The sequence below is a fragment of the Pristiophorus japonicus genome, chromosome 1 (genome assembly GCF_044704955.1).
Source record: "Pristiophorus japonicus isolate sPriJap1 chromosome 1, sPriJap1.hap1, whole genome shotgun sequence".
Classification (NCBI taxonomy): domain Eukaryota; kingdom Metazoa; phylum Chordata; class Chondrichthyes; family Pristiophoridae; genus Pristiophorus; species Pristiophorus japonicus.
This window is the reverse complement of record NC_091977.1, coordinates 477,591,363-477,607,185: the sequence shown is the minus strand read 5'-3', so window position 1 is coordinate 477,607,185 and position 15,823 is coordinate 477,591,363. Positions and strand designations below refer to the sequence as shown.

General features: G+C 43.2%; 1 protein-coding gene across 7 annotated transcripts in view; it reads left to right on the top strand.

Annotated features, from left to right (window-relative positions):
- LOC139276526 (SWI/SNF complex subunit SMARCC1-like) overlaps positions 1–15,823 on the top strand; it is a 257,461-nt gene that overhangs the window by 190,231 nt on the left and 51,407 nt on the right. For all 7 annotated transcript variants that reach the window (XM_070894634.1, XM_070894638.1, XM_070894637.1 and 4 more), the window contains one exon: positions 8,837–8,971. In XM_070894634.1, the coding sequence (XP_070750735.1) occupies positions 8,837–8,971 (135 nt within the window). The remainder of the gene's footprint in view (positions 1–8,836; positions 8,972–15,823) is intronic.

Here is a 15,823-nt window from a genome sequence, read left to right as displayed (position 1 = left end):
CGAATCATTCCAACTTTCAACTCTTTCCACATCTGTAGGTAAAATATGATTCATACCTAACCTTTTGATGATCAAACATCTTGACCAAATATGTGCAAGGACCACATCTTCACTACTCTTCTTGGTAACCACTCTAACCATTTATGGTGATGGTTCTTCACCCTAACCTTCTGATTCAATTTTACACTTCTCTCTCACTCTACCTCTCATGATTCACTTTCTGTCTTAATTCTTTCTCTTAAACTGACTCTGCCAAGTTCGGCTTTAACGAGACCTGGTTTGTTGCTGTCACTTGAGAAACAAATCTGCTGGTGTCTACCAGTAGTTGTATTAGGAGTATTATGATAAATAATTAGAAAATTTCCTAGTTTGTGGTCCAATGACAACTGCTGTTTCCTTCGATTTGGATCCAACATTTGCTTGATGAGGGCACGTTTAATAATCTGTACTGTGCGCTTTGCTGCACCATTTGAAGCAGGGTAGTATGGTGGAACTTTGGTGTGTTACACCTCATTTCTGCTCATGAACTGTGCAAATTCTTCTGAACAAAATTGCGGCCCATTATCAGACACTTTTTCTTCTGGGAGGCCATATGAAGAAAACAATCTTAGCAAATTGTCTCGTGTTTTAGTTGTTTTCCACATTGGAAACACCTCTCCCCACTTTGGCTCTCAATCACAATGAACAACTGTTGTCTTTCTGGCCCAGCAAAATCTACATGTAACCTTTACCACACCCTGGGAGGCCATATCCATGGCTACAATGGTACTGATGGTGGTTTCTTGCTTACCGAATGACATGTACACTGACTGACGATGTACTCTATATCTTTATCTAAACCTGGCTAAATAAGTAACTGTGTGCAAAACTCTTGGTCAAGCACATTCCCAGGTGCTGGTCATGAAGATCTAACAATTTACACCTGAACTTATTTGGAATAACTACCCCACATGATGCAATCTTTATCCACTGACAATACATACCTACGAACGAAGTATGGATGAATATCTTTCTCTGATATCTGGTTTGGCCAGCCATTTGCTATGTAATCGTTGACATAACTGGGTCACATTTGGTTGCTCTACCAATCTCTCCAGCTGTGACTGGCAGCTCATCAATGTATGAAAAATGGAATATTTCCCTTATTGGGTGTCACTTGTGATGGGGATGGCAACCTGGACATAGCATCAGCATTACTGTGATCATCTGTACTCAATGTTGTACGTATACGCTGACAAAATCAAAGTCCATTTCTGCATTCGGGCTGCCGCTAAGGTTGGAACTGGGGACTTTGGATGGAGGATTGCTGTCAGGGGCTTAGTCAGTAATAATTTACGACCATACAAGTATTTGTGGAATTTCTTGACCCCAAAAATCAACGCCAAAGTTTCCCTTTTGATCTGTGCATAATTAAGCTCACTAGCAGAGTGTGTGAAGCAAAAGCAATTGATCTCTTCTCCCCACTAACTCGTACATAACAGATCACTGCCCCAACTCCATACTGAGGAGAGTCACATGCTAGCTTGATCTCCTTCGATACATCACAGTGAATTAACATGGTACTCTCGACCAACTGGCTTTTACACTCCATGAATGATGTGTTGCATTCTTCTGACCACTTACAATGGACCTTTTATTTTTAAAACAGCTCATTCAGTGGATGTAACACTAGCCAAATTTCCCATTATAGTTCAAAAGATCCAAAAATGATCAAAGTTCAGTGACATTCTTGGGAGTGGGTGCATTTCTGATTGCATCCAGCTTTTCCTTGGGGATCTTGTCATGTATGAACATGCTGTTTGTAGCCACCAGATGGTGTCATTTTTGGAGGCCACTGAGCAGCACGCACATGGTGCTGCTCTGGTATAAAAGGCCAGCCATTTTGAGAGTCGAGCAATTTTTGCCGTTAGTTAAACAGTACTCAGTTTGTACCTTTTATTGCATACATAATATTTGGCGACGAGAATACAAGAACCTTTGTTTGCAAAATGAGCACGATTGGATTTTTAGAGCGATTAGTGGAGGGAGAAGATTGGGCAGACTTTGTGAGCCGTTTGAACCAGTACTTCGTGGCCAACAAAATGAAGGGGGTCGACGATGCAGATCGACGCTGGGCCGTGTTCCTCACTGTGTGTGGTTCAAAGATCTACGGTCTGATAAAGAATCTACTCGTGCCTAGTGATCCAACAGAGAAAACATACGAGGAGTTGTGTACATTGGTACGGAAGCACCTCAAGCCAGATGACTGCATCATCATCTCGAGATACAGGTTTTATACACCCGTTTGATCGGAGGGCCAGAGCGTGGCGGAATTCGTTGCTGACCTGAGACGTCTAGCGGGGCGGTGTTGGCAGACATGCTGCAGGACTTCTTTGTTATCGGTATCAACCACGAGGTGATCCTGCGCAAACCTCTGGCGGTGGAGGCGTTGGATTTTAAAAGAGGCCATCCAGATCGCTCAATCATGTATGACGACGGACAGTAGGCTAAAGCAAAGAACCGAACTTTGGCAAGTACTGTAAATACGATTGATTCGGCGATCGGCAGAGTGGCACATGGCAGGGCTTATCCGGCTGCATTCGCGAAACCTGTGACTGCCAAAGTCCGCCAGCGGGAATGTATCCGACTTCACTGTGTTGGCGTTGTGGGGGATTTAAGCCATGTCGTTGCAAAGGCTGTCTGAGAGTGGGGCATCTCCAGCGCAAGTGTCCGCAGATGAGCAAGCGAGCTGCGACACACCACCTGGAGGATGAGAGTCAGACTAGCGCAGATCTGGATACGCAATCAGAGATGCCAGAGGAGGAAGTGTATGGACTGTACTCTTTCATAACCAAGAGTAAACCAATTTTGATTGATGTGAAGTTTAACAGGATACCGGTATAGATGGAACTAAAAACGGGCGAGTCAATCGATCATGAACAAGAGGGCATTTAATAAGCTGTGGGATACTAAGACTTCAGGCGCCCAGGTTCACGAGTTATCACGGTGAATTGTTCCAGGCAATGGCCCAATGCTGCTCGGCAGGAGCTGGTTGGAGAAAATTAGATGCGACTGAACGACATAAAGGCGTTGTCGGTGGAAGATACATGTGCCCAAGTATTGAGCAAGTTCCCCTCACTGTTCGAACCGGCTATCAGCAACTTCACGGGAGCCAATGTGCAGATCCACGTGGACTCGGATGCAAGACCCGTCCATCATGAAGCTCGGGCAGTGCCGTAATATGAGGGAGAAGGTCGAAATCGAACTGGACAGACTTCAGCGTGAAGGGATCATATCACCGGTTGAATTTAATGAATGGGCCAGCCCCATTGTTCCTATGCTGAAATGTGATGGCACAGTCAGAATCTGTGGAGATTACAAGGCTATGATCAACAGGGTTTCGAAACAAGATCAGTACCCATTACCGAAGGCTGATTTGTTGGCGATGCTAGCTGGAGGGAAGTCGTTCACAAAACTGGACTTGACGTCGGCCTATATGACGCAGGAGTTGGTCGAGACGTCGAAGAGACTTGCATGCATTAACACGCACAAAGGGCTGTTTATTTACCACGGGTTCCGTCTGGAATTCGCTCGGCTACAGCAATATTCCCAAGGAATATGGAAAGTCTACTGAAGTCCGTTCCTAGAACTGTCGTGTTCCAAGATGACATCCTGATCACCGGTCATGACTCCAAGGAACATCTGAATAACCTGGAAGAGGTTCTGCTGCGCTTGGACAGAGTGGGACTTGGACTTAAATGCTCGAAGTGCGTCTTCATGGCACCGGAGGTCGAATTCCTCTGGAGGAAAATCGTTGCTGATGGCATCAGACCTACTGACGTGAAAAACAAAGCCGCAGAACGTGACGGAGCTGCGTTCGTTCCTGGGTCTACTCTACTACTTTGGTAACTTCCTACCTAAATTGAGCACCTTATTTGAACCACTGCACATGCTGTTGAGAAAAGGCAACAACTGGGTGTGGGGCACGCTTTCGATAAAGGCACCGATCTGCTTTGTTCGAACAAGCTGCTGGTACATTATGACCCATGTAAAAGTTTAGTTTTGGCCTGTGACACATTGTCATATGGAATTGGTTGCGTGTTACAATAAGCCAATGAGTCGGGGAAACTTCAACCTGTTGCGTATGCATCCAAAAGTTTATCTAAAGTAGAAAGAGCATACAGTATGGTAGAAAAAGAAGCTTTAGCGTGTGTGTACGGTGTTTAAAAAGTTGCTTCAATACCTGTTCGGTCTGAGGTTCGAATTGGAGACCGATCACAAGCCGCTCATTTCGTTGTTTTCCGAGAGCAAATGTATCCATATCAATGCTTCATCCCACATCCAAAGGTGGGCGCTGACATTACCTGCCTATGATTATATCATTCGCCACAGACCTGGCACAGAGAATTGTGCTGATGCTTTGAGCCGGTTGCCATTGCCCACACCGGAGGTTTAAACGCTACAACTGACAGATTTAATGTTAATCATGGATACTTTTGAGAGTGAAGCTACCCCTGTCACGGCTCAACAAGTTAAGACCTGGGCCAGCAAGGACCCGATATTATCGGTGGTAAAAGGTTACATCCTCAAAGGGGGTTGGTCTGCCATACCTAAGCAAATGTGCGAGGAGGCCAAACCGTACATTCATCGCAAGGACAAATATCTATTCAAACAGATTGCATGTTGGGCAATCGAGTTGTAATGCCGAAGAAAGGGAGAGAGAAGTTTGTGCGTGAGTTATACAGCACACATCCTGGCATAATGATGATGAAGACAGGTCCCACGTATGGTGGCCAGGAATTGATTCTGAGCTGGAAGCATGCGTGCATCAGTGCAACACCTGCATGCAGCTCAGCAAAGCACCAGCAGAATCGCCGCTGAGTCTGTGGTCATGGCCATCCAAACCTTGGTCTCGGATCCATGTAGATTTTGCAGGTCCCTTCCTGGCAAGATGTTTTTTTTAGTGGTGGTGGATGCTTATTCGAAGTGGATAGAATGCATAATGTCATCCAGTACAGCAACCATAGATAATCTCAGTCATGTTCACGACACATGGTTTGCCTGACATCGTGGTGAGTGACAATGGGTCGTGCTTCACCAGTCAGGAGTTTGTAAAACTTAATGGCATAAAACATGTAAGGTCAGCACCATTTCAAGCCTGCGTCCAACGGGCAAGCAGAGCGTGCGGTACAAATGATCAAGCAAAGGAGAGTAACTCAAGTGTCACTGCAGACCCGCTTGTCTTGCAGACTGCTGAGTAACAGGACAAGACCCCACACACTCTCAGGGGTCTCGCCTGCTGAACTCATGATGAAAAGAGGTCTTAAGGCCAAGATATCTCTTGTACACCCGGATTTACGTAATCATGTTGAATACAGAAGAGAGTCAGAAAGGGTACCACGATCGCACAACTGTGTCATGTGAGATTTCTGTTCATGATCTTGTATATGTGTTGAATTATAGTCAGGGTCCCAAATGGATCGCTCGTACGGTCATGGCCAAGGAGGGCAACAGAGTATTTGTTGTTAAGCTCAAGAATGGGCAAACTTGCAGGAAACGCATGGATCAAATAAAGCTGAGGCACACAGATGAGCCAGAGCAGTCGGACGAAGAAACCGTCTACGATCAACCAACCTACCAGCAGCCTTCAGTGAACCTGGAATTTCCATCACTGACTTGTTCAATAAAAATGGACTTGCAATTCTTGACATGGCCACCGTCACTCCCAACAAGTCAGGCATCCAGCCACCAGCCACAACAGACTCCGCACATTCACCCAAGGCCGGAATTGAACTGAGACGGTCAACCTGGGAGCATAAAGCACCGGACTGTCTCAACCTGTGAAAGACTGATAAGATCTGAGGCGGGTGTTGTCATGTATGTACATGCTGTTTGTAGCCACCAGATGGTGTCATTGTTGGAGGCCACTGAGCAGCACGCACATGGTGCTGCTCTGGTATAAAAGACCAGTCATTTTGTGAGTCAGGCACTTTGGGACGTAATAAAGCAGAAGCAAGGTTAAACAGTACTCAGTTTCTACCTTTTATTGCATACATAACAGATGTCAACCATCTTTGTCTACTCTGTCGGTTGGCTGGATCATCCACCAACAAAAATTTCAGCTAGGGAAACCGATTATCCCATCCTCGTCGCCAATGTGTGATATTCTTAAGACATCACAAAGAAGCGCACTACACAAGATGGCTCTTCCAGAAACCTGTCATCGTGTGACCTTGCCACATGATCCTTTATTATTTACATCAGTAATCCACTGGGTGGAGCAATAATCCATTAGCGGGAGCTCTATTAGATCAACAAACTGACCATGTAAAGCAGAGTGTCACCCTCCAAGAACTGCATTACTTTGCGAACATGGTGGCTTATTATTCAATAAAATCTGAAGGACTTGTAAATTCCTCTTTCTCCGCTCACTGGACTACTAATTTCTGTTGTGCGCTTCAGCAGGCATTGGCAGCCTCTCCATAGCCTCATTTGAAGTTGAGAAAAAAGATACAATTGCAAATTTCTTTATTGGAAAAGACACAATTGAGAATGTTTGCCATGGGTGTATCCTGTGAAATGTAGCCCTTATTTGCAGTCACACATTTTGTTTGTCACACTGGCCATAAAGTAACAAATTATACATATCTTTGGATGTTTAAGTGGCAATTTATGTTCTCCTCGAACACTGAATATCAGCAGGTTCGACCCATGGGTGTGGTCACTAAACCCAGCTTTGTCTTAATCTATTATCACTTACACATGCACTCATCAGAAGTTGTTTCGTGAGTCCACAAAGGTGGGGAGAGAGAAAGCACGTCAAAGAAGTTCTGTCTGAGGCTGAACCAGACATTTGACCCGGAAATGAACTTTCCACCACACATCATAACTAAGACTGTCTATTTCCACCTCCGTAACATTTCCCGTTTCTGCCCTTGCCTCAGCTCATCCGCTGCTGAAGCCCTCATCTATGCCTTTGTTAGCTCAAGACTTGACTTACAACGCACTCCTGGCTGGCCTCCCACGTTTTACCCTTTGTAAAGTAGAGGTTATCCACAACTCGGCTGCCTGTGTTCTAACTTCACCCATCACCCCTGTGCTTGCATTGGCTCCCGGTTAAGCAACGCCTCGATCTCAAAATTCTCATCCTTGTTTTCAAATCCCTCCATGGCCTCACCCCTCCCTATCTCTGTAACCTCCTTCAGCCCCACAACCGCCCCCCACCCCACCCCCACCGCGAGATGTCTGCGCTCTTCTAATTCTGCCCTCTTGAGTATCCCAGATTATAATCGCTCAGCCATTGGTGGCCTTGCCTTCAGCTGCCTGAGTCCTAAGTTCAGGAATTCCCTGCCTAAACCTCTCTGCATCTACCTCTCTCTCTCTCTCTCCCTTCCAGATGTTCCTTAAAACCTACCTCTCTGACCAAGCTTTTGGTCACCTGCCCTAATTTATCCTTGTGTTGCTCGGTGTTAAATTGTTTGTCTCCTAATACTCCTGTGATGTGACTTGGGACGCTTCACTACGCTAAAGGCGCTATATAAATACAAGTTGTTAAGGGAGAGGATTTTAGAGTGCAGGGTTGTGTTTGTTGCATTTGCCATGATGGTAGACTGGAACAAGCCACATGAGATTAGGTATGAAGGGACTGAGTGATGCAGTCAATTAACACTGTTACTTGAGCTTTGGGCTCTAGTTTGGAATCCAGGTGCAGACAACCCCTTCATATTGTTGCAGTGATCTTCACATTTTGCCAGGGCTGTCTGCATTATTAAAGCAGCCAGCTGTTGCATTGCTCTAAATTAGAATGACTTGTAGTAAACCTGCACAGTGTCAATATTTTAAAGGGAAATTCTGCATTTAGTTAAACTTTACTCATCATTTTGTTTTATTATTGGAAAGAAATAACAAGTACTTTGTGAGGAACTGAAATCTTCAAGTGGAAGTCGAGTTTAAAAAGCTGCTCCCAAAAAATGCCTTGATGGTCAGGTTTGTCAAAATGTTAACGTGTACTTGCATGAAAGCCATGGAGTAAAAAGTGCATCAGCAGCACTGTGGAATGCTTAGCAACAGCCTTGCATTTGTTACAACTTATTACATCTCTTGAACATCCTAAATAACTTCACGTATGTTGAGTTACTTTGAAATGTGAAGATTTCTGTCGGCAAACATGACCAGCCAATTTACACTGAACAAGGCCACTGAAAACAGCAGTTGGATGAATGACTGGTATTGATGGTGTTGAGGAAGAAATGTCAGCTGGAACATTAGGAGAAAAATTACTGTAGCATTGTGAAATCTTCAATTTTGACCTAATAGGCAGACACGGCCTCATCTGAAGGACGGTGCCTCTGACGATGCAACAGTCTCAAGACTACTTTTGTGTTGGTCTGAACCTGTTGATCCAAGTTTGGTTCCCCAGATTATGGAACATTATTCACAATCTATCACTTGATTATGTATACACTCTTCATTATGCTCTGTAAGGGAAGCTCTTTGGAGGTGCAAAAGTGATAACCATTACCAGTTAGTATTCTAATATAATCCCTACATTTGACTGAATTGAAACCTGGATGGTAAAGCTGTAAATGACCTAATCTATCAAAAAGTAAAAGACTTGCCATTGCAGTTCATTATATTACTGCCTGTATTCCTGACGCAGGATCTCACCTGACACTGTCAATATGACTTTGCAGGTGTGATTTCAACATTTTTGATTCAAGATTTCCTATAGTTGCAGTTTTTCCTTTTTATGTTAAATATATAATCCATGCTGGGGGTGTTTGCTTTTAATGGATTTTTGCTTCGGATTTGTTCTTCAACGGAATTTGTTACTGAATCTCCTACCCATTTGTTTCAGCACCTTGCAGCGGTGGAGGAGAGGAAGATCAAGTCACTTGTAGCTCTTCTGGTGGAAACCCAAATGAAGAAACTGGAGATAAAGCTTCGCCACTTTGAGGAATTGGAAACCATTATGGACCGAGAGAGAGAAGCGGTAGGGTCTTTATTTGGAATATTATGTGGGTCACAAGAATTCGCAATAAGATTATGCAGTTCATCAGAAGAATATTTAGGAACAGGGCAAGGCCATTAGGGCCAAGTTGTGCAGAAATTATCTTCTCTATCATCTCTTTTTCCAGAAACTTACTTAATTGTCTCTTGACAACATTTATGTGTACTACAATGACCATCACTAATTAACACTCGTTTTGTGTGAGTAACTTCCCTTCTTCCCTTCCTAACTTGGTTTTCTAATTTTTTAATTGATCTGTCCTGGTGTTTGAACTTTTTGCCACTGTGAACAATTCACCTGGGTCAGTTCATGAATTACCTTTTGCAATATTACATTTAAATCAAGTCATTAAAATTCCTGTTCGGTATTTTCCTTATTTTGTGTTTTTAATTTAAGTAATTAGTAATTTTATGCTCACTGAAGTGAGCAATGAAATAGCTTTGACTTCTGGCACATTGTGCCAGTGTTAAGTGGTAAGGTGAAATTCAGGTGAGGTATTGAGTCACGTAGTGTGGCTGAGGTAATTACAAGCTCCAGTGAGACCTATGCTGCCAGTGGAACATTTTTCAATTGCACAGGCTTGTCTTGAGTGTGTCTCAGTGTAGTTCATCTTGTGCTTTGCACTTTCATATGCTGAGAAGTGGAGTCAAGGTTCACAAACTAGTTCCATTTTCATAGCAGATATTTGAATTTATCAGTTTGAGTTCGGTTCAAGGCAAAAGTGAGAAACTTGTTAGTTTAAACCCACTGTTTGTCACTCAATTCTGTTCCTTGCTCAAATTATTAGCTGTGGTGTAGCCATAAACTTTTTTTCAACAAAAGAAGCAAAAAAAACTGTCGATACTGAAAATCTGGGACAGAAGTTGCTGGAAACACGCAGCAGGCAGGTAGCATCAGTGGAGAGAACAGGTGAGTTGAAGTTTAAGGTGTGGACCCACAAAGTGTCTACACCTGAAACTCTAACTGTTACCTTCGCAGATGTTGACTGACCTGAGTGTTTCCAGCATTTTCAAATTTTACCTAATTTTAACTCGTCTTGTGACTGGTTTATATTTCAAACTAACTTTTGCACATGATTGCAGGATATATGTGTGTGCGTGTATGTATTAAAAATGTTTTCTGCAACAACCACAACTTGCATTTATATAACGCCTTTAATGTAGTAGAACAGCCCAGGGTGCTTCGCAGGAGTGTTGAGACAAAACAAAATTGGCGCTTGTCACATATGGAGAAATTAGGGCAGATGATCAAAAGCTTGGTCAGAGAGGTTTTAAGGGGCGTCATAAAGGAGGAAAGAGTGGTTGGGAGTTAAGTGGGGGGCGGTAAGGGCCTAGGTAATAAAATTTCCGGTCACGAATGGTTGAGCAGTTATAATCTTGGTGCACAAGAGGGAAGAATTGGACGATCGCAGATATCTCTGGGGTTAGAGGAGATTAGAGAGGTGGGGGAGGGTGGGTGCGGCGAGGTCATGGAGGGATTTGAAAACAAGGATGAGAAGTTTGAAATTGAGGTGGTGCTTAACCAGGAGCCAATGCAAGTCAGCGAGCACAGGGGTGATAGGTGAATGGGACTTGGTGCAAGTTAGGACACCGGCAGATGAGTTTTGAGTGACAAGTTTACATCGGATAGAATGTGGGAGGCTGGCCAGGAGTGCGTTGGAGTAGTGAAGTCTCGAGGTAACAAAGGCATGGATGAGGGTTTTTGCAGCAGATGAACTAAGGCAAGGGCAGGGACGAGCAATATTAGAGGTGGAAATAGTCGTGTTCTGAGTTGTGCCGCGGATATGTGGTCGGAATCTCATTTCAGGGTCAGATATGATATCAAGGTTGCGAGCAATCTGGTTCAGCCTCAGACAGATGTTGGGGAGAGGGATGGAGTCAGTGGCTCGGGAATGGTGTGGACAGAAAACAATGGCTTCGATCTTCCCAATATTTAATTGGATAAAATTTCTGCTCATTAGTACTGGATGTTGGACAAGCAGTCTGACCATTTAGAGACCATGGAGGGGTTGACAAAACAGGTGGTGAGGTAGAGCTTGGTGTCGTCAGCATAGATGTGGAAACTGACAGTGTTTCCGGATGATGTCGCCAAGGGGCAGCAGGTAGCTGAGAAATAGGAGGGGGCAAAGGATAGATGCTTGGGGGACCTCAGAGGTAATGGAGCGGGAAGAGAAGTCACTGCACGTGATTCTCTGGCTACAATTAAGTAGAGATACAATGCTTAGCTTTGCCAGCAGGATATCTAAAGCCGAACGGTGGTCCTTTTTAAGTGTTTTTCACTCTGCATACAAGCCCCGTTTCAAAGTTATACAATTTTCGAGTTATCTTTACTCTGCCTCTTCGTTATATTCGTGCAAATCAAATTCTTTTCCTGAATGATTTTTTTCTAAGCAGTCCCCTTTTTAGCAGCAACTTGATTGTTAATATCATTTAATTCTTCAAAACATGAACTTTTCATCTTTTGCCTTGTGTTTCGTAGTCTAGTTTGTTTATTTTAAAAGACTACCCAATATGATGTATGTTCTAGATGTTTAATTTGCTGAAAACTTTGTAGTGACATCCGTTGTTATCTTGGGGAAGGGGAAAATACATCTAACACTTTGCCAAGTTGGAGAGTGCAACCTGTACAAAAGAACCGAAATAACTTGGGTTACCAGTCACCGTACAAGTGCACTTTCAAACTCTGAACTCCCTTGCCTTTTGCTCTCCATTTGCCACAATACTTTTACAACTGTTGATTGGCTCGGCCACTCCCTCATCATCTTTGATGACCTTGTCCCCAGCAAAACTTTGACTCTCTCACATCTTAGTCGTTTCCTCCAGTGTATCCCCCATATTTTCTCCAAGTCCAGGGGGCACAAAGCATCAGGGTCTTTGGCACATAGCTGGTTTAGCCATCCATTCCCACATCAAGCCTCCCTCTCCTCTGCTAATCATTTTGAATGAGACCAATATGGTGTGTAGTGTGTATATTTTATTAATAAATTTAAAAGAACACAACAGTCATAGAGTTAACAAGCTGACTCACTAGTAAAGCACAATCCTTGCATTCAAGAATCGCCTTGTATTTCAAGTTTTAAAGCGATTAATACAACAGTCAGGATATTGCCCGGTTCTGTTGGGAGGAGCGCTGGTGTTAGGACCCTGCCTCGCCTTGTGGATTGACTTCTTCTGATTTTTATATCTTGTCTTCATATTCTTTTTAGTCTACCTATTGTGTTTGTTAGATGACTTGCTGGATCTAATCCAAGACTTCCCCTTCAGTTGCAGCCTGTTCATCTGTCTATTGTGGGAGATCTATTCAAGGACTTATTGGCCTGCTGGAAAAGCATGCTGGGATACTGAGACATTCTAGGTTATATCTTACACTGGAGAACTAAGATAACACTCAGCTGCTTTTCTCAACTACCAACCGTCGCCTGAAACTTCCCCTCTTTCTCTCTCTCTCTCCTCTCCCGCCCCCCCCCCCCCCCCCCCCCACCAGCCATCATCTTCCACAACAAGTACAAGGAGCTCATACAATTTTTTTGTCCGTAAGTTTAAGCCCACTGGGTCAAGCTGCCTCTGGCTTGACCCCTTCCACTTACCCACTATGCTTAACCTCCCAAAAGAATATGAATAAGGAGCAGGTGGAGGCCATACGACCCCTCGAGCTTGCTCTGCCATTCTCAGATCATGGCTGATCTTCGACCTCAACTCCACTTTCCTGCATACTCACTGATTCAGCATCCACAACCCTTTGGGGTAGAGAATTCAAGACTCCCAAAAGCACAACCTTTCCACTGCCTCTGTGTCACACTGCTTGTCCAACATCCAGTCTTGGAAGACTGGTAATGGTAAAAATACAAAATTAAAGGCTCTTTATCTGAATGCATGCAGCATTCATAGCAAGATAGATGAATTGATAGCACAAATAGAAATAAATGTGTATTATCTGATAACCATTACAAAGACATGGTTTGCAAGGTGACCAAGGCTGGGAACTGAATATTCAGGGGTACTTGGCATTTTGTAAGGATAGGCAAAAAGGAAAAGGAGGTGGGGTAGCTCTGTTAATAAAGGATGAGATCAGTACTGTGGTGAGAAATGATATTGGCTCGGGAGATCAAAATGTAGAATCCGTTTGGGTGGAGATAAGAAATAGCAAGAGAAAGACATAATTGGTGGGAGTAGTCTATTGGCCTCCTGACAGTAGCTACACTGTAGGACAGAGTATAAATCAAGGAATAATGGGGGCTTGTAAGAGAGGTACTGCAATAATCGTGGGCGATTTTAATCTTCTTTTCGATTGTACAAATCAAATTGGCAAAGCTAGTCTTGAGGACAAGTTTATAGACTGTGTTCGGGACAGCTTCTTGGAACAATACATTGTGGAACCAACCAGGGAACAGGCTATTTTAGATCTGGTAATGTGTAATGAGACAGGATTAATTAGTCTCGTAGTAAAGGATCCTCTCTGGAAGAGTGATCATAACGTGATAGAATTTCACATTCAGATTGAGGGTGAGAAACTTGGGTCTGAAACTAGTGTCTTAAACCTAAATAAAGGCAATTACCAAGGTATGAAGACAGAGTTGGCTAAAGTGGACTAGGAAAATAGATTAAATGGTCAGATGGTAGATAAGCAGTGGCAGACATTTTACGGAGATATTTCATAATTCTCAACAAAAATATATTCCGTTGAGAAAGACTCTGAGAAGGCTAACGAAGGAAGTTAAGGATGGTATCAAATTGAAAGAACAGGCATAAAATGTTGCAAAGATCAGTGGTAGACTAGAAGATTGGGAACATTTTAGAAACCAGCAAAGGATGACTTTTAAAAAAAATAATACAGCGAGAAAATAGATTGATAGTAAACCAGCACGAAATATAAAAATAGACGGGAAGAGCTACAAATATTTTGTAAGGGTTAGCTGAAGTAAATGCTGGTCCCTTAGAGGTTGAGACTGGGGAATTAATCGGAAACAAGGAAATGGCAGAGACTTTGAACAAATATTTTGTAATTGTCTTCACAGCAGAAGACACTAAAAGCATCCAAATAATAGTAGAAAATCAGGGGGCAAGAGGGAGGGAATTAAAACAATCATTATCACTAGAGAAAAAGTGTTATGTATGTAAACTTGTATTTACTCTGTACAGCCACCAGAGGGGTTCATCCCCTGGAGTCCCAAGGGATCCCATAATCCCTTGGGAGCACAGGTATTTAAGGAGGCTTCACAGGTTGGAGAGGCACTCTTGGAGACCTGCAATAAAAAACTACGGTCGCACTTTACTTTGAGCTCACAGTGTTCAGTCTGACTCTTTCTCCATATACTACAAAAAGTGCTGGCAAACTAATGGGAGTAAAGGCTGACAAGTCCCCTGGACCTGATGACCTGCATCCTTGGACATTAAAAAAAGTGGCTGCCGAGATAGTGAATGCATTGGTTGTAATCATCCAAAATTCGCAATTCTGGAACGATCCAAGTGGATTGCAAAAAACTCATGTTACGCCCTTATTTAAAAAAAGGAGAGAGACAAAGCAGGAAACTATGGGCCAGTTAGCCTAACATCTGTCATTGGGAAAATGTTGGAATCCATTATTTAGTAGCAGTACATTCAGAAAATCGTAATATAATCAAGCATGGTTTTATCAAAGGGAAATCATGTTTGACAAATTTCCTTGAGTTCTTTGAGGATGTAACGAGCAGGGTGGATAAGGGGGGAAACCAGTGGATGTGGTGTATTTGGATTTCCAGAAGGCATGTGATAAGGTGACATATAAAAGGTTACTCACAAGATAAATGTTCAGGTTTCGGGGATAATATATTAGCATGGAGAGAGGATTGGCTAACTAACAGAAAACAGAGTGTTGGGATAAATGGGTCATTTTCCGGTTGGCAAACAGTAACGAGTGGGGTGCCACAGGGATGGGTGCTGGGTGCCTCAATTATTTACAATCTATATTCATGACTTGGATGAATGGACCAAGTGTAATGTAGCCAAGTTTGCTGCTGATAACAGATGGGTGGTAAAGCAAATTGTGAGGAGGACACAAAAAATCTGTAAAGGGATATAGACAGGCTAAGTGAGTGGGCACAAATTTGGCAGATGGAGTATAATGTGGGAAAATGTGAAGTTATCCACTTTGGCAGAAAAAATAGAAAAGCAAATTATAATTTAAATGGAGAAAAATTGCAATGTGCTGCAATACAGAGGGACCTGGGGGTCCTTGTGCATGAAACACAAAACGTTAGTATGCAGGTACAGCAATCATCAGGAAGGCAAATGGAATATTGGCCTTTATTCCAAGGGAGATAGGAGTATAAAAGCAGAGAAGTTCTGCTACAACTGTACAGGGTATTGGTGAGGCCACACCTGGAGTACTGTATACAGTTTTGTTATTTCATATTTAAAGAAGGATATACTTGCATTGGAGACTGTTCAGAGCAGGTTCTTGAGGTTGATTCTGGAGATGAGGGGGTGGACATATGAACATAGGTTGGGCCTATACAAATTGGAGTTCAGAGGAATGAGAGGTGATCTTATTGAAACATATAAGATAATGAGGGGGCTCAAAAAGGTGGATGCAGGGAAGATATTTCCACTCAAGGGAGAAACTAGAACTAGAGGGCATAGTCTCGAGTAAGGGGCCGCCCATTTCAAACTGAAATAAGGAGGAATTTCTTCTGAGGATTGTAAATCTATGAAATTCTCTGCCCCAGAGAGCTGTGGAGGCTGGGTCATTGAATATATTTAAGGCGGAGATAGACAAATTTTTGAACACTAAGGGAGTAAAGAGTTACGGGGAGCGGGCAGGGAAGTGGAGCTGAGCCCATGATCAGATGTTGCTGAA